The sequence below is a fragment of the Phocoena phocoena genome, chromosome 16, assembly GCF_963924675.1.
Source record: "Phocoena phocoena chromosome 16, mPhoPho1.1, whole genome shotgun sequence".
In the NCBI taxonomy this organism is placed as follows: Eukaryota; Metazoa; Chordata; class Mammalia; order Artiodactyla; family Phocoenidae; genus Phocoena; species Phocoena phocoena.
This window is the reverse complement of record NC_089234.1, coordinates 69,454,370-69,480,852: the sequence shown is the minus strand read 5'-3', so window position 1 is coordinate 69,480,852 and position 26,483 is coordinate 69,454,370. Positions and strand designations below refer to the sequence as shown.

Below are 26,483 nucleotides of genomic sequence, written 5' to 3'. Positions count from 1 at the left end.
TTTTGAATTGCTTTTTCTGGCCTTTTCAATCTTATTCAAAATAATAGTGCCTCCAGTCCTAGAGCAGTCATTCTCATTTGATTTAACATCTTTCTTTGCACTGCACGCGCGGCGCCCAGTTTTAACCCTGCAGAGCCTAGATGAGGTTTTGTGATTCACGGGCCTCACACTTTGTGCCTTATGTTTTGGGGTTCACACTGTTGGGGGGCAGCAGAGCGCCTGCATCCAGCGACCATTATTCCAGTGCCCTTCGCTCTGGCACTCTTCCGTGTTCCTCGCAGAAGGCTCCAGGGTTGGAGATCATAAGAGTTTGTTGTAGCTTGGACTGGACAGTGCTTTGTGCTTGCCTTCTAGGGTCATGCAAAATGGGATGTGGCTTCTGGAAGGAACTTGGGTTTCTAGCCCCCTATCCCACCCCTCCACCACGGAGGGCAGCAAGAGTTGGACAGCTTGATGTAGTTATTGAACAATGGGAGAGTCTGGCTTAAGACCCAGCATGCGTGCTGGGCAAATGTATGTGAAAATCGACCCCATTGTTTTGTTGTATTTGAAAGCAAATAAATTATTTACAGATATTTGCTAATTAAAGCACATGTTGTTTTACCAGCACAAAAAAACACGGTATTACTGGAGACAAAGAAGTAAGTGCGCATAATTTAATCTTGATAATTCTGTGTGTTCTTCTTAAAGGACGAATATGTTTAAAAATATGTACATATACATACATATCAAAGTGTGTGTGTGTATGTATATACAGATATGTATATATGGAGTTTGTGTGTGTGTGTGTGTGTGTGTTATTCTCACAAAAGAAGCCTTGCATACTACAGAGATAACAGGCCAAGTTACCATCCAGTTACTTGTCACTAGGCCTGCTCAAAGCTCCCTGTGGAACATTGGAGATGGAAATCATTTTGACAGAATACTGTTTTCCCTTTAGTCCAAGCTTTGCTTGCCGTCATCTATTTTGAGCTCAGCTCCGAGTACCATTGGGAAAAAAGCAAACTAGCCAGATACTGTACCAGGGAATAAAAATGTTCTCATTCATTACCTTGTCCTCAGACTTTCCTCAGTGATGGGCCCAGGTTTAGTGGTTTCTCTTCTGTAACGACCCAACTTTGGCGACGTTCTGATTGGAAATTTGCCTTGTGGAATGAGGGCCTCTGACGTGCGGTGAAGCCGTCCGATGCAGAATAGGTTGTTCTGATGTTCTGAGACCTTCTCCTGGCATGAACGATAGCCTGTCCATGGGTGCAGCCGGTCCCTCTGCCTCTGCCATCAGACATGTGTGCTTGTAGGCGGGACTGGCCAGACAGCTCTTGGCGCTGTTGATCACGATGACCAGGAAGACTTGCCATGCTTGTCTCAGAAAAAGGCTCCTGGCTGATGTGCCATGGACGTTTTAATAGACTCACAGGATATTCAAGAGAACAAGTCCAGCCCCCTCTATTTTTTTTTTTTTTTGCGGTACGCGGGCCTCTCACTGCTGTGGCCTCTCCCGTCGCGGAGCACAGGTTCCGGAGGCGCAGGCTCAGCGGCCATGGCTCACGGGCCCAGCCACTCCGCGGCATGTGGGATCTTCCCGGACCGGGGCACGAGCCCGTGTCCCCTGCATCGGCAGGCGGACTCTCAACCACTGCGCCACCAGGGAAGCCCAGCCCCCTCTATTTAATAGATGCAGAGACTAACCAGAACCCAGTCCCTCAAGCACAGTGGTCTGCTGCTTTAGGGAAGGGCTGCTCTCTTGAGGTTACAGTCTGAGGCAAGTAGGCAAGTGTTTCCCATGGGCGTGTTCAGGTGGGTGGTTCCAGTGCCCTGTCTTACACCAGTAGTTGGTGCCTCTGTGGGAGATCACTTTTATAAAGTCACTAATGGAGTGTATGGTTTTTATTCTAATGATGAGATACTTACCAAAGGGTGAGTGATTACACAGAAACCAGGCTTTGATATTCAGGGTCCCCTCTGGATTTCACCTTTATTACTCTCATTTCCAAATTCTTTCCTGGAGCCAGGAGAGCCCTCTGATAGAGATATTTATATTGACTCAAGAAAAGCATTCTTGGTGATAAACAGAATTGGCATTTCTGCTACCGTCTGATATTCATGGATGGTTTCTTTCATTCAGAAATTTTTATTGTGTGCCTGCTATGTGCTGGTTCTCTGCACTGGGATATAACAGTTAACACAGTGACTAACACCCAGATAAAGATTTCTGCTCTTATGTTACTCACTCTCTAAAGGAAGAAGGAAAAGGTGAGTTCATTGATTTATCCAAAATGGAGGAAACCCATCACCATACACTGTAGTCTTAGAACCACATTCGCACTTCCTTCTTCCAGGTGCACAACCCAGAGGAAACTTCCCAACTTGCTGTTTTCCAAAACCATTTGCAAAAGTTTCACCCACAGTGTTTTCAATGAAGTTACATTTTTTTTCTATTGAGTAGCTATTATGTGTCAGGCATTGCAAATAAATTAACATATAATTTAAATACTCATTTAGTTCTCAAAGAAATTCTCTAAGGTTGGTAGTATTGTGACATTTCCACACTTTATAGACTAGGCAACTGAGACCGAAAGAGTTGTTAAGTAACTTGCCCAAGGTCACATCTAAGTGAGACTGAGAGGCAAGATTGAAAACACCAGATTCTCGATTCTGCCAGGTGATCTTCATATCCCCCTATTTAGAATATATTGAGAAATATATTATATATATTTTCATTTTCATTATATACTGACCTATTCTTTATCTGAGCCTTTATGAATAGTTTCTTTTGGTCCTTCATCTATTTATTTAGTATATGGTTCTTGAAAGCTTCTATCCTGCTGTCTGGGAACTTGCAGTCAAATTGGCTGTTGACTGATACGCGAGTATTTGGTAATAATACCGCGCACCTGCTCGGTAAAGTGTTTGCACGGGCTCTTTAAATCCCACAAGCCCACGGGAGGAGCCAGGCACCTCCCTCCTGAGCGGCGTCTGTGTGCAGGCCGTGCTGTGCCCTGGAGAGACAGGTAGGAAACCAGGCAGATCCTGCCTTCGTGGGGCTTCTCACTGGGCGGGGAGCACAGGCACGATTAAGCAAACAATCCTAAATAAATGGGTGCTTTTGTGGTGCGGTCAGCAAGGAGAAGGGAAAATACAGCGACCTATGATGGCGTACCTGATCTTGTTAGGAAGGTCTCTGGAGGCATTTTGCAAGAAGTAGTGTTTGAACTCAGGGCTAAAGAGATTCCCGTGACGATTGGGAAAAGGTTTCTTGGTAGGATGTGGAGAGGGGAGCGTTCTCCCTTTGGCATGATTTCTGGGCTGAGCCGAATCTTGGTGAACCCAGGAAACAGGTTAGAGACGCCCACTGAAGCCCACTGGAGGCCCCTACTATTTTAGATCCCATTGAGACACCTGCGTAGCATTTTCAGAACTGATTTACATTGGCTGGCTGTGGAGAAGTAGAAAACGGAGCCGCAAACTAAGGCCTATAGGCCAAATCTGGCCCACTGCCTGTTTTGTCAATAAAGTTTTATTGGCACACAGCCACCTGTTTACAAATGGTCTCTGGCAGCTTTCACACTATCGTGGCAGAGCTGAGTAGTTGCGACAGAGACTGTGACGCACAGAGCCTCACGTGTTTACCATCTGACCTTTTACGGTAAATGTTTGCCTGGCCCCTGGTCTGATATGACTTTAATAAAGTTAGTAGTAAAACTAGGTGTCGACAGCTTCACATGGACATTCTGTTTACTCTTTACAGCCACAGTACTATGAGGGGGGCTCTAGGGCCATGTCATTCTGCAGGCGGGCAACCCGAGAGTCTAGGTCACCCGTCCAGGTTTCTAAGTTCATCCGGTAAATGACAGAGACTGAATGGGAGCTCGAGCTGTCTTGATTCCAGAACACAGGCGGCAGACGCCTCGTGCTGTCCTGCTGACAGGTCGAGGAATTGGGGGTTGTATCCGAAGAAGGGTGTAAAATTTGCTGAGGTTTTTCTCTGTGAAGTAAAATAGCACAACTGATGTATCCTGTTCAAAAACCACCACCTCTATGATGTCTTCCACTGACGAGGAGAGAAAGGAGCCTGGAGCAGAGGCACAGGTGTGGGCCGGGCTGGGAGGCCGAAGTGGGTGGAGCCAGGCTGGGAGACAGAACGGGGGGGGGGGGGGGGGGGGGGGGGGGGGGCGGGGGGGGGGCGCGGGCGTGTGACTCGTCTGGATGTTGCCCCTCAGGTCCTGTCGAACTTTGCATGCGGGCAGCAGTGTCGTTTGATGTTGCCATATCTTTCCATTTTTTTCAAGAGACGTGCCAGAAAGCCAGATTTTTGTGTGGTTTTAGTTGGCAGTTCCATACAATTTTTAAGAAAACTCTGTGGGCCAAACTCAACATGTATTCAGTCTAGATGTGGCCCACGGGCTGCCACCTTGCACTCTCTGGAGGAAAGCTTTGGAATATTACAGTTTTGAAAACTTTCGCACATTTGGCCCGTTTTCTGTAATGAAGCAAAAGGAACCTGTTAGTCCTAAAGGGGCAGCAAAGGGAGGAGGCCAGGCAGCCCGGTGGGCAAAGCCCTCACCATTTTCTCCAGCGGAAGCTCCAGAGTCTGGAGGGATGGAAGGAATGGACGGACGTGCAAGCTGGGGCCCACAGTCAGGAAGGGCACAGGGATTAAGATGTGGGAAGAGGGGCTTCCCTGGTGGTGCAGTGGTTGGGAGTCCGCCTGCCGATGCTAGGGGACACGGGTTCGTGCCCTGGTCCGGGAAGATCCCACGTGCCGCGGAGCGGCTGGGCCCGTGAGCCATGGCCGCTGAGCCTGCGCGTCCGGAGCCTGTGCTCCGCAACGGGAGAGGCCACAACAGTGAGAGGCCCGCGTACCGCAAAAAAAAAAAAAGTGGGAAGAAAGAAGTGTGAGAGTGGGGAGGTGGGTGCTGAAGGCGCCCTGCCGAAGGGGGCTTGTGAGCAGACCCTTGAAAATACTTCGGCCTTTCATGGGTGGAGATTTTTGAGGAGTGGGAATGACAGAAGGGGAAATCCTTGGCAGATGAAGCCATAGGCAAGTAGGAAGGCAGAACTTTGCAGTGTTGGATGCGGTCTGTGGTCGGCAAAGGAGCACAGTGGACGATGGGGTAGACTGAAGTGGTGGACGATGGGGTAGACTGAAGCCAGACCTCGGGTTGTCTAGCTGGTCTGGTTGAACTTGAACCTAGAGGCAGTGCTGATTAATAATTTCACGTGTGTGTTTTTTCTTTCTGTTTAGAATATAAACTCTTAGTCTCAAAGCTTGGTAGAACCACACGTGTGTATGTACTCTGACTGGTAGTAGCTGCACGTCATCTTGGTCCGTTTACTTAATTTTTCTGGGGTCTCTGTTTCCTTATCTGTGAAGTAGGCTAATCTTGCTGGGCTGTGATTATCAAATGAGACTTGTATGGGCATAAAGTCTCAAACCCTGACCTGGCTAATAGAAGACCCAGGCCTTCAGCAGATGCTGGTCATCGACCCTGTCCTTTCTGGTCCGGGACCAAATCCGAACTTTATTGTCTCCATGAAGTCTGTCATGGTGCTAAGACTGTTAATAGCCCCTTACTAAGTAATTTATTGGTTGAATCATTGGGTTACTATTGTTTGAAAAAACAATAACTAAGAAAATTATCAATTTAAATTGAGTTAAACTTCCTGGTTCTCCGTCTGTCCTGAGAGATTTTTCTTGTGTTTAGGTTCAGAGTTTTTGATTCATGTTTGAAGTTTCCAGTCACTGTGAAGGAGTCACCCTGCAGCCCATTCTGCTCTGTTCTATTTGGATCTTAAAGGACCCTCAGGGGGCATTTCTTCCATCAGCCACAACAAAATAAAAAGAGATGGGAGTCAAGAGACCAAACCTGCATTCCAGATGTCCCACCTCAGTGTGCCGAAGAAAGTTCAGACCTGGTGCTTCCCAGGTCCCTCCCCTTTCGTGATGCAACCTCTGGGAAACCTGGTGTTGACGCGCTGAATGTGCACAGCCTTGAATTTATTGTAAATACCTTCCCTTTCCCGCCATTTAAAAAGAGCCTCTCCTAGTTCTTATTTTTCAAAACACCCCTAATCTGGAAATGGGTTTCACCCCCTTGTCCTCTCCTCCTTTTCCTCTTTCGGTGGTGGTAAGGAGTGTCATTCCAGACCAACTCCTTTGAGATGTGTGATGCCAGGTTCTTTCAAAAAGCAGAAAGCATCAGCAGAAAGAAGGACGTAAAGGGCTTGAGTCCCAGCCACAATGGCTGGGGAATCTTAGAAGAAGGATCTTCAAAATAGAGGCTGCCTGCTGGGCCATTAAATCCTTTTGCTTTGGGTTAATCCCACAGTGTTTATCAGATGACTAGGATTCAGATGAAAACACTGCTGTAGTACCCAGGCTCCTCGCCAAATTATTCCAAAATCTAGTGTACATGGGTTATAGATACAGAAAATAATTCAATTCTGTATGTCTTAAGTGAGATAATCTGTTCCATTCTGTTTCTTGTGTGCGTTCTCCATAATACTCTAATTGTGTTCTGTGCTCCTGGGGGCTGAATGTGTGTTCAGCAACAAGGCATTGGGTTGTAAAATATGCATCCCCAACTATCTGGGCAGGCAAGAAGGAGGTTCTAGTAAAAAGGCTGAAGATGTTTTTTCTAATGCAAATGGTATGAATCACACACATGGTAGTGTCTTTTAAAATTATCAGTAGGCTCTGTTGTTTTTTCTTTACGGTTATAGGTCCTGTTTCTCCACATTTTGGATGTTACTAGATCAGTAATTCAATAGACAGCCAAGCAGGTGTTCAAATCACTTCTGACCCCCAGAATTCCTTAAATGACCCCTCGAAGTAGTGGAGTGAAAACATTCTCAGCATGACAGAATATTGAGGTACCTCAGTTGCCTTAATTCTTTTTTTTTTTTTTTTGGCCTTAATTTTTAAAAGCTATTTTCTGCCTTTTTTCTCTCTTTTTAAGGAAAGAGAAGCCTTGCTTTGATCTTGGCCATGAGGGCTAGAGGATTGTGTATGTACAGGACCTGTAGATTGTACATGTAGGCAGCACCGTTGTCTTAACTGGTCAGCTGTGCCAAGGCCCTTGAGAAGGTGAGAGGAGGACAAGAGACACGAGGCTTGGAATTCTTCTGCAGCAGCGGAGGACATAATATAATCTTGCTCTTAACATTTCTATTTTTAAATATAGGCCTTTTGACGGCAAACTTTTATTCAGTTCACTTCAACCAATATTTATTAGTACACACAAGGTACCGTGGAGGTGATAAAGAGATGAGTAAGATTGGCCTTTCTCCCTCTAGTTGCTTAGAGGAGAGAGAACATAAAGTCAGCCTTACTGGACAAGCTTATATTTTATTCTGCCCCTTCCGTCCTGAAAGGGGTGCTTATACTGTTCTGTAGTATTCTTGGAGATTTCTGTGGATACCCCCCAACAAGGAAAGATCTGTTTTACACGCAGTTATTTCAGGATTCAGGCAGTTGCATAAAGCATTCTTCCATTGGCTTGTCAACTTCTCAGCAGAAATTAATCTAATTTCCAGGCACAGTTAAAACTGGTATTTAGCACCTTGTTTTACAGGCTTTATTTCATTGTCACACAAAAATATGTCAACGTATTCCATGTTCGAAGATTAGTGTACTAGCTCTCTATTGTTGTGTAACAAATTACCCCAAACTTCCCATCTTAAAGCATTTCTCATTCACAGTTTCTGTAGGTCAGGAGTCTGGGTAAGACTTAGCTAGGTGTGTCTGGCTCGGGGTCTCTCAAAGCTGCAGTCAGGGTGCCCGGAGGGCCCTGAGTCATCTCAAAGCTCTCTAGGGCTAGAATCTACTTCTGAGCTCACTTCTCTGCTCCTGGGCTGTTGGGCTGACAGCCTCCTTCCTTGTTAGCCGTTGACCTTGACCTCCCTGGTTCCTTGCCGAGCTGCATGGGCTTCTCCACAGGCCAGCTCCGGTGTGGCAGTTGACTTCCCTCACCGTGTGTGAGCCAGCCAGGAGCCACAGTCCTTTGGTAAACTAATCTCAGAGTTGAAATCCCATCACTTTTGCCTAGGTCGGTTTGTTAGATCTGGGACATTATGTCCAGCCCATATTCAAGGGAAGGGGATCACACAAGGGCATGAATACAAGGAGGTGGGTGGGGATCACTGGGTGTCCTTTTAGAGGCTGCCCGCTACAATCAGAGGTGGAACCAATCACTAGTATAAAGCTAGTCTGATGTGGATTGGAAGATAGTCTTCTTACCCTGTCTCGCTCTTTTTTTCCCCTTTTGTTGTTATTATGTATTCTCCTTGAGTGGTTCTTCCAAATACCTCCCCACTCTTCTGGGCATTTAATTATAGACGATGTACATAATAGATAGCAGACTGCTTTAATCCTTCAAATATTTGTTAGTCTTAGAGCATGTCAACAACTTATATTGGGTCTTTCTAAAACCTAATGTCATATATATATAAACATTTATTTAGTTATTTTATTTTATTTTATTTTATTTTTGGCTGCGTCAGGTCTCAGTTGCCCCATGGCATGTGGGAATCTTAGTTCCCCGACCAGGGATCGAACCCATACCCCTGCAGTGGAAGGCGGATTCTTTTGCCAGTGGACCACCAGGGAAGTCCCAAACCTAATGTCTTGATCAGTGAATTTGGCGCGTTTTGCTGGAAAGGACATTGCGCCTGGTGTGATGATGAGTCTACAGAGAGAAGGGGAATGAGGACGCTGTAGCTGGTATAATTAAACAGGCTCCTAAATGCATAAAAACATAGGTATGTTTCATGCACAGTGTTTGAGGAGGGGCATTAAATCAGGTTGGCATATGTCCATGTAACTAAGTCCTAAACATCCAAATGAAAGGGATTGTTGTCCCAGTTTGTGTTTCTAACAGGTGAACCTATAGGAAACAAGGACCTCTCAGCCACTCTTCAACTCTGTGCGTATGTCAGGGAGCAGCTGGCCTTCCATCTTTTAAATTCTGTGGAAATTATCTGTCTCACGGGAAAACTCAACTGTTCCTCTTTCAGGGAAGATGCAACTTGGTTTTAGATAAAGTGCTTAAAACACACCTATGTAGGCATTAAAGGTTTGAGAAAAGGGTGGCATTAAGCAGATTCTGGTCAATTATTTTTTAATATCTTTTCCCAGTCTGTTGATTCTCTTTTCACTTTTTATTTATTTATTTATTTGACCATGCCACACGGCATGCGGGATCTTAGTTCCCTGACCAGGGATCGAACCCGTGCCCCCTGTAGTGGAAGTGCGGAATCCTAACCACTGGGCTGCCGGGGAATTCCCAGATTCTGGTCAGTTTTTAATAATGGAAATTGATTTATGGGGTAGCTTCCATGCGAAACCTGCCAGAAACTTAGAGAAAAGGAGTCCGGATTCAAATTTAGAAGCATGAATCAGCTATAGGATATACGTATGCTATGTGCTTTTTCTTTCACCTTGAATTTGACAACATACCGCGTCCCTCCCAGTGCCTTTGTATCCTGTTCCCTCTCCGTGCAGATTTTATTATCTGGCCCCCCACTCCCCTCTCTGCCAACACACACACACGTACCCTAACCCCACACACAACTGTAGGCTCCAGGAAGGTACGGATTTTTATCTGTTTTAATTTCTGACTATGATCCCAGTGCCTGACATATAGTTAGTGCTCAATAAATATTTGTTGAATGAATGAGCTCACTTATGACAGTTTCTCACTGTATAAGTCACACTTAGCTGAGGACTGTGCTTTACTGTATGTGTCCTGTGTCCCCCACCCCAGCTAGACTGCAGTTCTTCCCCAGCCCCCTGCTGCTGTTCCTAGTGCCTTGCACAGCTCAGAGTAGATGTCCCGGACGTTGAAAGTGAAAGAATGAATGGATTCTCTGGCAAAGGAGACTAGAGAGAGAGTAACCTTCACTTCTAGGCAAGGAACAGGAGCCCTGGGCACTGCCCATTTCTGAAGGGCAGCACCCGTGTCTTCTTCATCCTTCTCTCTGCATGGCTGGTTCCCAGTCCAATGCCTGGCACAGAGCAGAGTCAGTGCAGGTTAATTGGATCAGATTGAGTTGAGTTGGGGGAAAAGCTCAAACAAAATCCCTCCTGACAGTAGCACCAGATGAAGCTCAGCTTGTGATAGCTCCTTCTGGATTCCCTTTTGCAACTGTTTTGTCGGAAGGCCCGGTAGCATTCATTCACTCATTCGTTCATTCACGCATTCAGCTCCTCCTGGTTGTCTACGGAATATCAGAAGATGTGGAAGGCAAGTTACAGCCCCGCCTTCAGAAAGCTTACCTTGAGGGAAACTTGGGCTTTATTCTCTGGTTTGTACCGCCTCACTGAGGTGGCAGGGAGTTGGAATCAGGCAGCCATAGTTGCTCGTGTCTGTCCTCTGTGTTGGCCTCCACACCACAGTCTTTGAACAGGAGTAGAAAGGTCACCAACTGTGGTTGCAAATTGGCTCTTTTATTAATCCTGGCTTATTCAGAAACACTCAATATTTTTCCAAACTGAGTTTAGAGCTTTTGACTGAAGCCTGAATCAGTTACTGTGTCAGAGCATATCACTGGTATGGGAAAAGCTAGAACTGTAAAATACAAAGCCCCTTTTAAGTAATCCAATATAGGATAATTACATTATTAAATAAAACCGTGGGTCTCAAATTATTCCACTGCCCTTGTACATGTGAGGATAATAATGTGAACTGTGCTAAGTGAACAAAGTGAAAGAAAATGTTTAACAAGAGGGAGCATGTCTAAATCATATGTTTATGTTTAAATAAAGGCTACAGAAAACAGGAAGATTTACTTGGTTTCTGCATTAAAGTGGGCTAAGTAGGCGTAAGGCTTTCGCTGACTCTGTGAAGACTGCTCTTCTCGTTAATGACAGCAGTTTACCAAGGTGCTGTGTGCGATCCCCAATAACCTTGACTCTTCAGTCGGCTCCACCGTGATGTTCATAGACCAACGGGGGCAGAGAATTTCCTTCTTCCTTTTAGGGTCTTGATTGAATACGGGCCCTGCTGAACTTCGTACCCGGGCAGTGTGCCGTATGCCTGTCAAACTAGGTGGAAAAAGGGTCAGCAGATGTAAAAGTAATGGTTTGAAGCCACTCACCATATTGGAACATCTCGGTTGGGTGGTGGTTGAGTTTGGGTTTTATGGTGACTGTTTTTGCTTTCAGAGAATGTTCTCATAGGTAACTCAGCTGTGCGTGAACCCTGGAATTGGCCTCATTTATCTTCTTTTGTTTCTGTTTTAACGGCCAGAGCTAAGTATGTGGGGGCCAAGCTAGTTTTTATTACGGCGACCTGAAAGTAGTTAAAAAATAGACTGTGATGTTAACACCCTATTAATTTGGCTAAAGGAAGGGTAGGCTGGCTCAACCATTGACTTAAGGCATCTTCTCTACATATCACATGCTTGCCTGGTTAGAGAGGATGCTGGGATGCATTTTCTTGATTTCTGTGTACATTTATTTTTCATCTTAGGGAGGAAAGAAGATGCATGCGTATAGTAAATCCAAAAGGAAAGAAATGGAACTGGGAATTAATGAGAGGATGTTTCTCGGGCTTTCTTTAGAGTGGGCCTTCTGGTCATGGGAGCAGGCTGCATCCTAACAGGTTTTAGATTAGCGAGTATTAAAAATGTTTTTAGGAATATTAAAATACTTAGGGTTTTTGAATTACTTATTTGATACTCAAAGGCCTTTGGCTGTGCCATGAAGGATGGTCACATTACGTTTGACAAATCACCGCTCAGAGCAGTCTTCTGTTTGCTTACTCCCTGTAATTGCACCAGGATGGATTTCCAAAATTCACCGAGCCACAAGCATCACCCCAGTGTCTGGTGAGGGGGAGGGAAAAGGCTGGAAGAAAAGGGGCTGGCTTGGGAAATTGGAACCCAGTACACTAATGAGCCTCCGTGGCAAATCCATTTCATCGTGTTAAGGGAGTCACGTTAACCCTTAGCAAACCTGAGAGGATTCCTGCGTCGCTCAGACAACAGGAGAGTCTTCACATTTTTAACTAGTGCGTGTAGTCTTACTTTGGGGGCAAAACCAAAATACAAATGAAAAAATTAGAAATCTTTTTGTCCCCAAATGACCTTGAGTCCCAGACACCCCAGGAAATTGCTGGGAGATGGGGAAGGTTCACTTATCCCAGGGTAGGAGTAGGTTGGGGTGTTACTACTATAAAGGCTTAGAGACCAATTTCCCAGAGAAATGATAGGCTTATCAAGCTGGTTTCTGGTTCTACTTCAGTTTTGTCATCTCTGAAATGGGCCTGAGGAGACCTACCTCAGCGAGTCCTCATGGGGATTAGATAAGATGATGTCTGTCAAATTCATAGACGAACGTCTGGGTAGAGTAAAGCACCTCAGAGTTTGCCACTGCTGTATCCTTGAGGGTTAAGGAGAAGCCCAGACATTCTTAATTGCTTTCCGGCCCACCCTTGGCCTTGGAGGTACCCAGCAGGAGCTCCAGGGATATTATTGTCCCCAGACAAAGAATTAAGAGGAGTAAAGAACATGCACAGTTCCTTGCAGGTGACATCTGAAGATCGCTCACCCTCCTTCCCTCATTTTCACTTAAAGTGATGTTATGTAATAACAGTAATAGCCATCATTTCTTAGATGCCTGTGTTGACAGTTGTACTAGAACTACTCCAACAGCCTAGTTACCCTGTGAGGTGGGTTCTTTTATCTGATTCCCCCCGCCCTTTTTTTAAATGAGACCTTGGTGAGATAATGTCATGTCCCAAGATTGACATGGACATTAAACACAGTAGAGCCACCTTTGAACCCGGGTCCATGAGACTCAGAAGCCAGTGCTTCCTCAGCTCTCAGTTTCCCCCAGCGTGGGACATCCAGACAGGGGGGACCATTAAAAATAAATACTTGTTGTATGCTTTGGGCCCAGCACAATCCATGGCCCCTTGGGAGGTACAGGAGAAGTAAAAGTTAAACGTCCTCGCCGCTAAAAAGTCTCTGCGATTCTGGTGTTTATTGTAGGAGAGAGAATTATGCAATTCAGAATCAAATACTGACACCTAACAAAGATTTAACATTATGTCACAGGTAATAAGCACAGTAATTCCCAGTTCGGGGACCAAGTTAGTGTTGATACCATTTTATTTTGCCGAGTAAGGACGTTAAAAAGCAGCTACCAGCATCCATTACCATCCTTATTTTAGAGGAAAAAAAGATTATTGTAACACCAGTTGAAAGGAGGAGAGGTGAAGTCCTAAATAGCAGGTGTGCAGGGAGCCTCCCCAGATCAGCGCTGCACCCTTCTCTCTGTCCTGGAGGCCCCCTGTGTGGCTCCAGTAACAGAGCTCCTGGGACCGGGGGCTTCCAGTGCCGTTCCCCCACAGAAGAGGGAGGGAGGAAGGAGAATGAAGGCAAGTGTTTATTCCCTGTCCTTACATGGGAGGTTCCCCCAGGCTGTTGGTGTCCCTCTAAGGAAGAGTCGGAGCCACTGGTAGAAGAATCGCTGGTAACCATCCACCGCCCTTTTGACGATTTCACCCGGCAGTGGTGATGGCTGAGATGCCGTTAGCCCAGGTTCCTGCATCACCGCTCTCTTAGGGTTCTTTTATATCCCACCAACATCTTTGTCATCAGTCCCTTTGTAAAACCCTCCTAACTGTTCCATGTCTTTCCTGTTGGGATCCTGGCTGATACAAGGGTAGTCCTTAAAATCTAGCATATTTAGCTTCTTGAAATACTCACTGTGTTGTCTTCATTTTTCTCATTATTTCACCGCTGACCAGTGAAAGCTTCATCTTGTTGACCCACATTACCATTCTCTTCTGCCGGACCTTCTTGGACCTCTGATTGGCAACCACGTGCCTGCAGAGTGAAACCTTTTACTCACTTTGTAGATGTCCTGTTAGCAGAACATACTAATGTGTAACAGGGAGAGTCATGGGGCAGATGGTACCTTGAATATCAGGTATCTGAGGGAGGCTTGCGAGCAATGGAAGTGGCCAACGCAGCCAGGCCCAACAGGACACTTTCTTCCCCTTGCCTGAGTCCATTGGTGCAAAACCCCAGGATGTTTGGGGACAATTAAGGTGAATATGCCGTGTTTTCCTGTTTTCATTCTACGCCCGCCCCCCGCTCGCCAACCCCTCTGATAATACATGTATGTGTTTATTGTCCTTTGGGCTCCATTAACATAGCTGAACATGGCTGTCCTCAGCAATGGTCTGTTATTGGGTACCACGTGGTGCTATAGGGAAGGTTCCGTTCATGTCTTCTCTCCTGAGGAATGATATATTAATAAAATATATATATATATAGGTTTAGCTCTGTTTAACAGAGACCCAGAATTAAAACTGCTTAAATAAGTTGGGAGTTCAAAATCTCTCATGTCACAGCCTATGGGTAAGTGTTTCAGGGTTAGTATGATGGCTGGGTTCTACGAAGTCATCTAGAGACCTGACTCCCTCTAGCGTTTTCTCCTGAGAGATGTGCCTTTATTTGTGTGATCCAAAGGCATATCCGTCCCCTCTGAGGGCCTGACCTGGAAGTTGCGCACATCACTGGTACATCCCATTGGTCAAAACTTGGTCACGTGGCCGCATCTGGCTGTAAGGGAAGCAGGGAAGTGGTGTCTGTTTCTGTGCCGAGCAAATTAGCAGTCTGTTACTAAAGATGAAAGGAAGAATAGATGTGGGCAAAAAGTTAACCACAGTTGGGGAGTATTAAATTCTTCTTGTGTCAACTAAGCTCTTTTCTTACACATAAGCCAAGTTGGTAGTACGGTTCCGGTGAATTTGAGTTGACTCTTGAGACATCTAAATTGAGGACTGGACAAAGGACTGGAGTCTGGATGAAGGTTTGAACCAACTAGTTGGAACCAAACGACAGAATGTAGTCATGGCCTTAGAGAGTAACATTGGAATCTCCATGGAGAATGACTTCTTCAAGGAGTGATATGCAGAGAAGGAAGACTGGACCCAGACAGCATATAAAGATAAATGTTTCCTACATTTTTCCTGTAGGGAAATAGAATGAGGAAGGAGAGAAGTTGAACAAAGCAAGGGAACGTAGAGGTGTTCGGCGTTGGGTAGGTATGTTTCATGGGCCACTGAGTATGAGTATCTGTACGCTTGTGAGCAAAGCCACTGGCTCTTTGTTCCAACTATCTTTTCAAGGATGTTTGTATAGTGAACGGCCCTGGAAGATGGAGCTAAGTGCCTTCCTCCAGAACAAAGGGCAGACATACTTACTGATCAGTATTAAAAGATTTAGGTTGCCTGTGCTTGGGGTTCTTCTCCTGAAATGCACCCCACTCTGTAGACACATATCATCTAGCCCTCTTGGTATCTCTTTTTGGGAATTGGTTATCAAAGATCCAACACAAATGCTGATACTTTGACTACAGCTATTTCTGTGAGCTATAAACCATCGTTTGTCTCTGACCAGGAGTCTGTGTCCTCTGCAAGCATCCATGAAACTGTGACAAGCTAACTTATAAGTTTGAAAGTAGAGTAAAATCTCAGATTCTTCACAGTTCTTAACGAGAGGGAGAGTTTCAAGTCAAAGGTAGAGTTGTTCATTATTAAATTGTTACTAAGACATTAAGCAAAGTTAAGAATAAGAACGGCCTTGGTTAGTGATATAGTGGTTTTCAAAGTTTTTGGACTCAAGACCCTTTATACTCAAATTATCTAGGACCGCAAAGGAGCTTTGATTTATGTGGGTTATATCTACTGGTATTAGAAATTAAAACTTAAAATGATTTTAAATGCTTACTAATTTATTTAAAAATAAAGTGACATTTATATGCCAAAAAAATGAATGTCAAGCTGACCCTCATACTTTATGTAAAACTAAGTCAAAATGGATTATACTTCTCAATGTAAAACTATAAAACTTTGGGAAGAAAACAAAGTAGAAATTCTTCATGACCAGGAATTAGGCAAAGAGTTCATAGATATAACAGTAAGACCACAATTCATAGAAGAAAAACACTGACCAATTGGACTTGATCAAAGTATGAAACTTTCATTTTGTGAAACACGCTGTTAAAAGAATGAAAAGACAAGCTATAGAACAGGAGAAAATATTTTCAAACCCCATATCTGGTAAAAGACCTGTATCAAGAGGGTACAAGAACTCTCAAAACTCAACGGTAAGAAAACAGACAACGCAATGTTTAAAAATGGGCAAAAGACTTAAACACACACTTCATCAGAAAGGATATACGGATGGCAAATTAGCACCTGAAAAGATGTTCAACATCTTCAGCCATTAGGGAAATGAAAATTAAAAACATGATCAGAAACCACTCCGTACATATTAAAGTGGCAATAATAAATTAACAGTGACAACAGTATCAAGTGCTGGTAAGGATGGGGGACAACTGGAACTCTCCTACATTGCTGGTTGGAATGCAAAATGTTACAGCCACTCTGGAAAACAGTTGTCCAGCTTCTGCAAAATTAAATATGTACTTACTATATGACTCAACAATCCCTCTCCTAGGTATTTACTCTAGAGAACTGAAAATGTATGTTCACACGAAAACTTGTACATGAATATTTATAGCAGCTCTATTTGTAATCGCCAAAATTGGAAACAACCCAGTGTCTGTCAATGGGACAGATCCATAACATGAGGTACTACTCAGCAGAAAAAAAGGAACAAGCTGTTGATATAGACAGCAGCATGGGTGGCTCTCAAAGACATTATGCTAAGTGAAAGAAGCAGCCTTAAAAGATTTCATACTGTGAGATTTAATTTATATGACATTTTGTAAAAGAGAAAACTATACCAAGCACAGATCGGTAGTTGCCATGTGTACTATGGTATACATAGAACTGTACATAAAAAAAGGAAAATTTACTGTAAATTAATATTAATACAATGAAAATGGGAATATAAAGCCATCATGTAAATGTAACACATTTTTATGAAAATTAACCCTATTTTCAAAAACAAAGAAAATTAGTAAAAACAGTGGCATTGTTTTACATTTTTGTAAATTTCTTTACTGTCGAGCTTAATAGAGACAGCTGTATTCTCATATCTCCTTCTGTATTCACTCTTTTGCCATACCAGCTGTCTTGTAGTTGCTGGAAAACCCCACTGTACACTTGAAAAAGCAAATAATTTCTTAGTATTATTATGATCATTGTTTTGCCCTGTGGACCACCTGAAATAGTCTTGGGGATTCCCCAGGGTTCCTGAGCCACACTTTGAGAACCACTGATATATCATGTACTGTCCCAAATTTCAGTCATTTTCATAGCATCTTGACTTTTTTTTTTTTTTTTTTTGCCATACCCACATCTACTGGGTTTATTTAATGGCTTTGTTCAAACCGATCCATTGTTTTTTAACTAAAATTTATTTAAAGAGGAAACTTCTATATCTCCTATAAATGGGAAACCAGTACCACTTCCCCATAAGTGGAAAGTTACCACAAAAATAAATAAGCAGTGAGTAACTTACATTAAATATTAAAAGGTTTATCCATGAACCATCTATACTCATCTCTGTGTGGCACTCTTTGGAAAACACTAATTCAGAGAAGCAATGACAGTGATGACAGCTAAATCCGATGTACCACTTCATTTATGTTAACACATTTAACCCTCACCATTACTGTCAGAGATAGACAGTATCATTAACATTTTTTAAAAACATACGTTTAAAAAAATGGAAGCACAGGGAAGTTAAAGAAGTTGCCCAGTATTCCACAGGGAGTAAATGGCAGGGCTGGGATTTGAACCCAGGCAGTCTGGCTCCAGAGTCCAGGATGAATGCTATGTTGGCCAGTAGGAAACCTGGATTCCTGTCCAAGTTCTGCCTGAAGTTGACAGTCGGACATGTCACTGAACCTTACTGTCCTCATCATTAAAGTGAGGGAGGTGGGATAAATTAGGGTGTGAACGTTTATTTAAGTGGTGGGTGCCTGCCGGAGGGTCCAGGCAAGTAAAGGAACGGTGTGGACTGAGTGTAAGGAGATAGGAACGGTGGGGTCAGTGGCAGACTAGAGAACTTGCATCTCATCTAAAGAAAGCAACCTCTACTCAGTTTCAACTTCTTTGTTTTGAGGGGTTTTTTTGTTCTCTTTTTTTTCCCCAGATAATCCTTTATTTTATTTTATAAGAGAAGATAGAAGTCAGGCGACTTTGTGTAAAGTTTCCCAATTGGTTTTTTAAAAAGTAATTAATTAATTTTTGGCTGCATTGGGTCTTCGTTGCTGGACACGGGCTTTCTCTAGTTGCGGCGAGCAGGGGCTGCTCTTTGTCGCAGTGCACAGGCTTCTTATTGTGGTGGCTTCTCTTGTTGCGGAGCACGGGCTCTAGGCATGTGGGCTTCAGTAGTTGTGGCATGTGGGCTCAGTAGTTGTGGCTCGTGGGCTCAGTAGTTGTGGCTCGCGGGCTCTAGAGCGCAGGCTCAGTAGTTGTGGCGCATGGGCTTAGTTGCTTTGCGGCATGTGGGATCTTCCTGGACCAGGGGTCGAACCCGTGTCCCCTGCACTGGCAGGCGGATTCTTAACCACTGCACCACCAGGGGCGTCCCAAGTTTCCCTTGGGACTTACAACACTTGGAGAGGCCAGCCATACACATAGGCTGGCTGATACATGACTTCTTGACCAGAGGATCTCCTCTGACTTAGAGGAGTCTGTGATTGAGTACGCTGTTTTTATGCAGTGGGAGAAACAAAATCCAAACGACAGAAGTGGGCAGTTTGAAACAATGATGAAAGGGGGTGTGGACTTAGAAAGTATCCCAGCCAGCCTACATAAACATTGATTAGGCTCTGGGTTAATTGAAAAGCCAAAGTGCATTAATAGAATAACAAGGTGTATTTCTTTGTGTTCCTTTTGGGTTGCATTAGAGTAAATCAGCGGTATTTATCCAGTGCTAATTCTCGGTTTGCAGAGAGCTAATGTAATCATGAGATGAGCTTATTGAAATTCTTTTCTTAGACATAGAGACTTGCCCAAGAATGGTGAGTATTAGGAACTTTAGTCAGCAACTGCCTCAGAATAGTAAATACGAACATGTGATTTATGCCATTGTGTGTACAAAGTAATGTTTCCTGAGACATTTTCTATATATATGTCGGCTATTTTGTTTTTGGGGTTGGTTTTTTGCTTCCCCCTCCTCCGCTTATCAGATTTCCTTCTAAATCCTGGCGTTGGACAATGTTGCAGGGCCAGTTTCTCTGTGAATCCACAGTGAAACATACTGGTGGTTTCACAGTTAAGCCAAACTTGGGTTTACGGCTTATACATGTTTATTTGAATTCCTGCATTTGTTTTTATGCATTGTGTATATATTCAGAAGGTCTGTTTCAGAGAGAGAGAGAAAGGAGGGAGGACTAAACCTGTAGACTGGATCTTGAAAGATGGGATTATTCATCAATGACATCATAAGGATTGTATTTTCTCTCGGTTAATAAACTATTTGTTTGGCGGGTGTTGGAAGCCAGCCAGAGCTAGTCATGCCATTTCTTGGAAAAGTTCTGAAGCAACTGGTAATTGAAATGATAATCATTTGATCATAGTTAGAGCTATTTGAAAATAACACTCATCTCCAAACTTGTCTCTTCTAGGGAACCATATTTGGTAAAACTGTTGCCAAATTCCATCTTTGCTAATATTGAGACTTATATACCATGATACTTAATTATTTTCCAGTATATTCTAAACTTGATTTCTGGTATGCCCTGTCCAGAAGCTGTTCCCTGTCCAGAAGCTGTTCCCATGTGCTTTGAAACAATACCCAGCCTGAATTTTTATTGTGACATTTAATAATCACCATGTAATAGCTATAAAATGCATGACAACTATAGATCTTTTATTTCAAGAGGATGGTGTAGTGAATCTGAGTGAAATCATCCATCCAAATGGTACTTTGTAATATGCCCCATTGTTTATATAAAGTATTGACTTTTTTTTTCTTGAGCAGAGAATAAAAACAGTTTCTACTTTGTCTCCCATTTAGTGGAAGTTCATATTTAATCATGATAAGAGAAAGGATTCCATTACAAAAGTTTTACTTTTCATTTTTGATAGAGTATTTGTTATTTTGCTGGTGCCTAACAAACTCTTCTCAGAGGCAGCTTGGAACTGGATGAGGAAAAGTGAAATTTTAGATCCTACCTTAAAACATTTTTTAAAAACTGAATCCGGGGCTTCTTATTGTGGGAAGCTTATCTTAATAAACCCTTTTTTGTTTGCTTTGGAGTAGAGAGAGAGAGAGAGAGAGAGAGAGAGAGAGAGAGAGAGAGTGAGTGTGTGTGTGTGTGTGTGTGTGTGTAGGTGGGAGAGAAGGAGGAAAGAGTCATGTCTTACAGCAAAATTAGCCAAAATCACTTGTGAATTCCCTTTGTTTAATAACTCAGAGACATCTTCCTGTTGTTGTTTGTCAAAAATATTTCTAAGATTTTGTAAGCTTAGGGGTTTTCACAGCTCAGCTTTCTTCAGAAATGTGAAGTAAAAGAAATGGAAGAAGTCAGTTCAAGTTGAAATGTCAAATGCTTCAAATAATTTAACTTAAAACCCAGTGAGATGATCTTCTTAAGCCTTTTCCAAAGAATCTTCGGGAAAGAGAGGCCCTCCTTTGCTCTGTGTACGGATATCTATTAAATATCTTGCTGGATTAATTCTGAGTCAGAAAAGTTGGTCGTTTCCTGGAAGCAATTAAAGGTGCTTGAAATTGAAATTTATGATCCGTAGGAGAAACTGAAGTTTCAACTACTTTTCTTAGATTCAAAGGCTTTCTCCTCACTTGCCCTCTTTGCCTCTTACCCCATACGTATTAAAAGAAAAAAATCAGTTCATTTCTCAACTTACAAAGTTTTTAAGAAACATGAGAATGTGTAAGTTTCTTTCAGTGGGAAGCACATAACATTTATGAAGTATTTCTTCGGGGATTACATCACAGTTTTATTTAATTTTAGGACAAAAGTTAAATTCAATATTTGTGTATAAGCCAAGGGAAAATGTACCATAAACATAGGAATTTGGGGGTGAGTCAGAGTTCCAAGAATCCCAGATTTACTTAGACCATTTATATAGAGACAGACTAACCATTAGTCATCTAGTTCTCACTTTTTTAATTTTGTAAAATTAATGGCACCTAAAAATTAGCTTTCGCCCATGTGGTCAAGTAGGGAGAGTGAGCTTTGGCAAATAGCATGGCTATTAGAATTACTGTCCAATTTTTGGACATTTTCTAAGCACATAACAAATAAATCCTATAAATTATTCCTCAAGTAGACCACAAGCAGCGAAAAACCATTGAAGTGAAGTGAGTTTCTGAAGGTTCTCTGTCACCAATAAAACACGTTGTCTGATTACATTAGGTTCAGCTGCTCAAATGGTGTTTCAGATGGGCTTTATTGAAAACGTATCATTTACTTCAGAACCACCAATAATGTTTTTTGTTCTCCCGCCACTACCTCTTATAGGATGAAGTCATTGCTGTTTCCGAAAAGGTGATTGTGAAGCTTGAAGACCTGGTCAAGTGGGTACATTCTGATTTCTCCAAGTGGAGATGTGGCCTTCAAGCTGGGTCAGTGAAAATGGAGTCCCTGGGAAGGAATGGACAGAAGGAAGCTCTGCTGAAGTACCGGCAGTCAACCTTGAACAGTGGACTCAACTTCAAAGACGTTCTCAAGGAAAAGGCTGACCTTGGTAATTACCGTTTGTACTTCTAAATCTAATGTGTGGGCGTATACAGTAACCTACTTTTTTTATTGTAGGTTTTTCTGGAAACCCTGTCATTCATATATGCATATAATTTCTTTAACCTCAGAGGGACCTGGGAATATGGATGGACAGATAACTGGGGGTGGAAGGGATGGATGTTACCTGTTGAATCACAGGACCTTGTCTGTGTGGAACCCTGTGCTGGGAACTGGGTGATATAATAACACTCAGCGTTTAGCAGCTTCCATTTGCTGTCAAGGCATAAGACTTAATCGAGGCACCAAAAGTTGAATTAATGGAGAGTTTAAATATTTGTTCTGAGTAGATACTATGACATTTTTTAACACCACATCAGAATTTCCTGTTTTATGTTGGAAGGAAGGCAAAGTGAGGAAGAGAGATTGAGCTGCTTCATGTGGAGCAGGAGAAGAGTTTCAAAGCAGGGGAACTACTGGTCCACAGCTCACGGCATAGGTTCCCCAGAGTTTTCAGGGTGTAGTGGTTACCATCAACCACATGGTTTTTTCTTTCCTTCCTTCCCTTCTTCCACTATAGGTTTGGGATTTGGAGTAGTTATTCCGTTTAGTGTTTGAATCCTGACTCTGTTGCTTACTTAGCTGTGTGGCCTTGGGCAAAATAATTTAACCTCCAAGCCGCAGCTTCCCCATCTGGAAAACCTGGAAAAACTTTTCAGGGTCACTGGGAGATGTAAGATACAAAGGGTGTAGCACAGTGACTGGTGTATATTGGTGTATGGAGAGGAGCGCCATAATTAATTCTGTTGCTTTTTCTCAACACTCTCTTCTCCAGTGACTTTTTTGTGTCCTTTCCTGCTTGTTTTTTTTTCCTTTGTAACTCCTTGTGGCATTCACTGACTTACTTTCCTAGCATTGCTCAAGACCACAGTTGTTGACCTCTGATTTAGACTACTTATTTCCTCTTTAGGCAAAGAGGAACTTCACTTTTAACATATTAAGGCATCTTTTTCTTTCGTTCTAGCACAATGCTGATTTTCATAGCCCAGTTTTATGCCTTAATGTAACAACTTCCTGTTGGTTTTTTTTTAACCTAGATTTTAACTACTACAACAAACCTAGACTTTTTATTTTAATTGGCATAAGGAGACTGAGTAACACCCGTAACTGACTTGTCTTTCATGTGATTCTGGTTTGTGATGAGCTGTGCTGTGTTTTGGGAATAGCATTAATATTTTCTTTTAGTTTAACAATCAACAGTTTCCTGGCATCTTTTGGTAGATGTCAGGCAGTAATATTTTGGTCATGGTGGCCTGATTGTCATGTGCCCATTTAGAGAAAATTATTAATCTAGTGGTTTTCATTTCAAAATTAAAGAATTTTTTTTTAAATCATCTTCCTACACAGGCTGCTAACATGGCCAATTTTGTGAGCACACCATGACTAGCCTTCTGACATGTGGTAATGCTGAATAATACAGCTGTTGTATTACTTGCCTAATATATGATCTAAGTTGTATTGCTATTGTCTTATGTTTTCCCTAACATTAAAACCTTTCTTCTGTTTGTTTGATTTTTTTTTTTTTAGTTATGAAATATATTGTTACTAATAAAAAACTAAACAGGAAACCCATGGGGGAACAAAAGGATGTGTAGATGGTTAAGCTTGATGTCATGCATATAAACAAGAGTATTTATAGAAGAGTTGTTTTGTATTTAAAATTGATAGTTTATTAATGAATGAAAAGAAACCCAACCTCTTAGTTTCATCAAAAGGTTTAGAGGTTTTGATCTTCCTGAATTCTAAAAATGTCCATAATCGAACTTTTTAATAATTGATTCCAGAAGAAATTGGTTTATAGTGAACATTCAAAGTACTTAGTGGTTTTTAAATCTTGTTGTTCATTAGACTCACTTAGGAAAATTTTTTAAATAATACTGATTGCTGAGTACAGCTTCCCCAGATTCTTCTTTCAGTAGGATTGAGGCAAGGCCAAAGAATGTGTGCTGATAAAAGGATCTCTAGGTGATTCAGATTTTTTTTTTTTTTTTTTTTCCCTTTGGGTCTCATTTGGGAGACAGCTCTGTGAGGGACCAGTGCAGAGGAAGGGAAAATAAGCAACAGGAGATTGGATTGGGAAGCTCTCTGGTGAATAAGAAACACCATGTCTTTTTTTTTTTCTTTTCTTTTTTTTAATGTAAAATACCCCTTTAAGGATAGAATTTGGAGCCTTGAAATTCTACTCAGTTGGTATGAACTGTGGGGAATTTGAGACAAATAGCTTTTGTAATTGGAATGCACACTGTGTTGTAATAATGTGGAAAGAGAAACAAAAACTTTCCTTAATGTAATGAGTTTCCATTATCTGCTTGATCTAAGGTTTACAAGCCTACACTGTGAGGATTTATATTGGGGATATAGGGGATGTCATTTGCTGTGTGCATTCCTGTCCCAGCAACTTTCTCTTCAACCCCTTCCTTTCTCTGTCTGCAACATCAAAATATTTGTTGTCTGTACTTTTCTTTCTACACAGTGGTTTTCTTATCTCCCTTTCTCTTGGCCACACTGAAACCACTTCCAGTACCACATTGTTAATGGAAGTTCACACACTTATTAGGTTTTTCCTTCTGTAAAACCCTTCCAACTCCTCATTGTTCCTACCAGGGCAAGAAGATGAACTCTGAGATTACTTAAGACCCTCCCTCTTTTTTTCTAGTGGAAGTAAGCAAAGAATGGAGCCATCTCACCTTTCTGTGGATAAAGTAAAACTGCAATATGTTATCTTTTTTAACTGAATTATTTCATCATGTTAAAACATCAATAATAACAAAATAATTCGGTTGACTCTTAAAGAAGGGATTTTACCATCTAAAAGCTAATCAAAGAACTCTTCTTGCTGAGTGTTTAGGTAGAATAAGTTCCCTTTAATCCCAGTTTGTGTCACTTCCTGTCTCTCTGAATAGTAAAAAAACAAGAATGTTCTCACAAATGTGTGTCTGCCAACAAATTAATACTCCACAAAGAGAAACTCTGCCCCAAATGGCAGCTTCCAATAACTGCTGTGACTCAAATCACAACTCTTTCATTTTTTTTTTATCCCTCTCCCCTTCAAGGACAATATTTGTGGAGGTCATGTTTGCTTTTTAAAAACCTATGGCATTTTCATTTAGGATGGTAAATGGTGACTGAAACTGTAGATCTAGATAGTGGGGAAACTAACAATCTTTAAAAAACACTTCTGAGATGTGTGAGAGTACATTCATCCCCTTCCCTCCCCTTTGTCCTTTTCACAGAAAGAAAGTTCAGTATGAAACCAATTCAGATTGTGACTTTACTCAGTGAGACATTTTACCTTTTTTCAGACAGTTTCATACTGACGTTTATAGAAAAGGAAGAAAGAAAAAATAACTATGTTAAAATAGAAGGGTTAAGGAATGTATTATTCATAAGCATAACGAACACAGGAACCTGTTTTTCCAGAAGAATCGGGTTGATTAAATCATTCACTACACAAGCCTCTAGTTATTTATTTTTGTCTTCAGAATTACAGTACTTAGCTTTTGTTATAAAGTGGACCTGATACCCATATTTGGTATGGCAGTTGGAACTAGTCAAATGAAGAATTATTTCATTTTACAAAACTTTTAACAGCTAAGGAATATAAACACTATCAGTTAAACATAGCATACTTGCATTTTTTTATTCCTTGGGCTATAGTTTGAAAAGAAATCAAATTATTTTATATAACACTGCTTCTTACAGAGTTCCTTGAAGTGAAGTATGAAAGCTGCAGTGTAAGCTTTATTGGCCTATAAATATGTCATTATAGTTGGACTACATTTATATGCTTTGGATTGTTGTTTAAGCCAAGAAAATATGTCTCTACAGGTTGACTTTTTATTGAAACCCTTTGAGGCATACAATAGAATGTATTTTAGGCCAAGGTTATTAAAACAGCATTTTCATTTTTTTGCAGCAGACGCATTGTCAATTACGCTGTCACAAACTGTCTGTGGATGGGCAGTTTTGAATGGTTTCATCTCCAAATATGTCTCTAGAAAAAGAAAAGATAGAGGAGTGTGAGCTGAAATCAAGAAAAGAGACCAAAAGGTGTGGGTGTGGGTGAATTTAATGCTGGGGGTTCCCTCAGTTCAGTTTCTGTTTCTAAAGTCCCGTCAGATGGAGAAAGAGTGCCTTCCCCTGTCCCTTCTGCTGCTGGGACTTTTACTGTACTTTGGGGAATAGACAGCATGGTGGTGGTGAAGGAGCAGTGGCTGGGAGGTCAGGAGAATCTTGCCTCTGCCTGTCCTGAAGGTCTGTCACTCACGGCACAAGTCACTGTGTGTTTACACCTTCGGGTTCCTCGTGTGTGAAATGGGTCATAGTGTGTACTTTGTTTATCTCGCTGGATTTCTGAGAAGGTCAGTGGAGAAAAAAGATCAGTATCCATGGAAGCATCTGTGATACTGAAGTCTAAGATGGTATTATCATTATTATTACAAGAAGGCGATTCTATATCATAGGGAGCTAGGTGATATAAAATGAGCTCTAATTTGTCTCTTATGAATTTCCCTAATCACATGTTCTAGTGATTTGGGGCAGGGTTTACACTCTTACTGTCTGCCTTAACAGCCTTACTGCTGTTATTAAAATCCTTCAGGTTCTTTTATTTGTATATATATTATATGTATATATTTGTATATATTATATATACAACTATATGGAGAAAGAATATAAATGTATATTTTTATATGTTTATATAGAGATATGTATTTATATTTTATATAAAGTTTCTCCCCTTACATTCTGTCAAAATAAGCTGGGCCACAAGTGGCCAGTGGTGTAA

General features: G+C 42.0%; 1 protein-coding gene across 2 annotated transcripts in view; it reads left to right on the top strand.

The window, feature by feature from the left end:
* Window positions 1–26,483, top strand: part of ARID5B (AT-rich interaction domain 5B) — a 184,588-nt gene that overhangs the window by 9,503 nt on the left and 148,602 nt on the right. For both annotated transcript variants that reach the window (XM_065894449.1, XM_065894448.1), the window contains exon 3: window positions 21,422–21,647. In XM_065894449.1, the coding sequence (XP_065750521.1) occupies window positions 21,422–21,647 (226 nt within the window). The remainder of the gene's footprint in view (window positions 1–21,421; window positions 21,648–26,483) is intronic.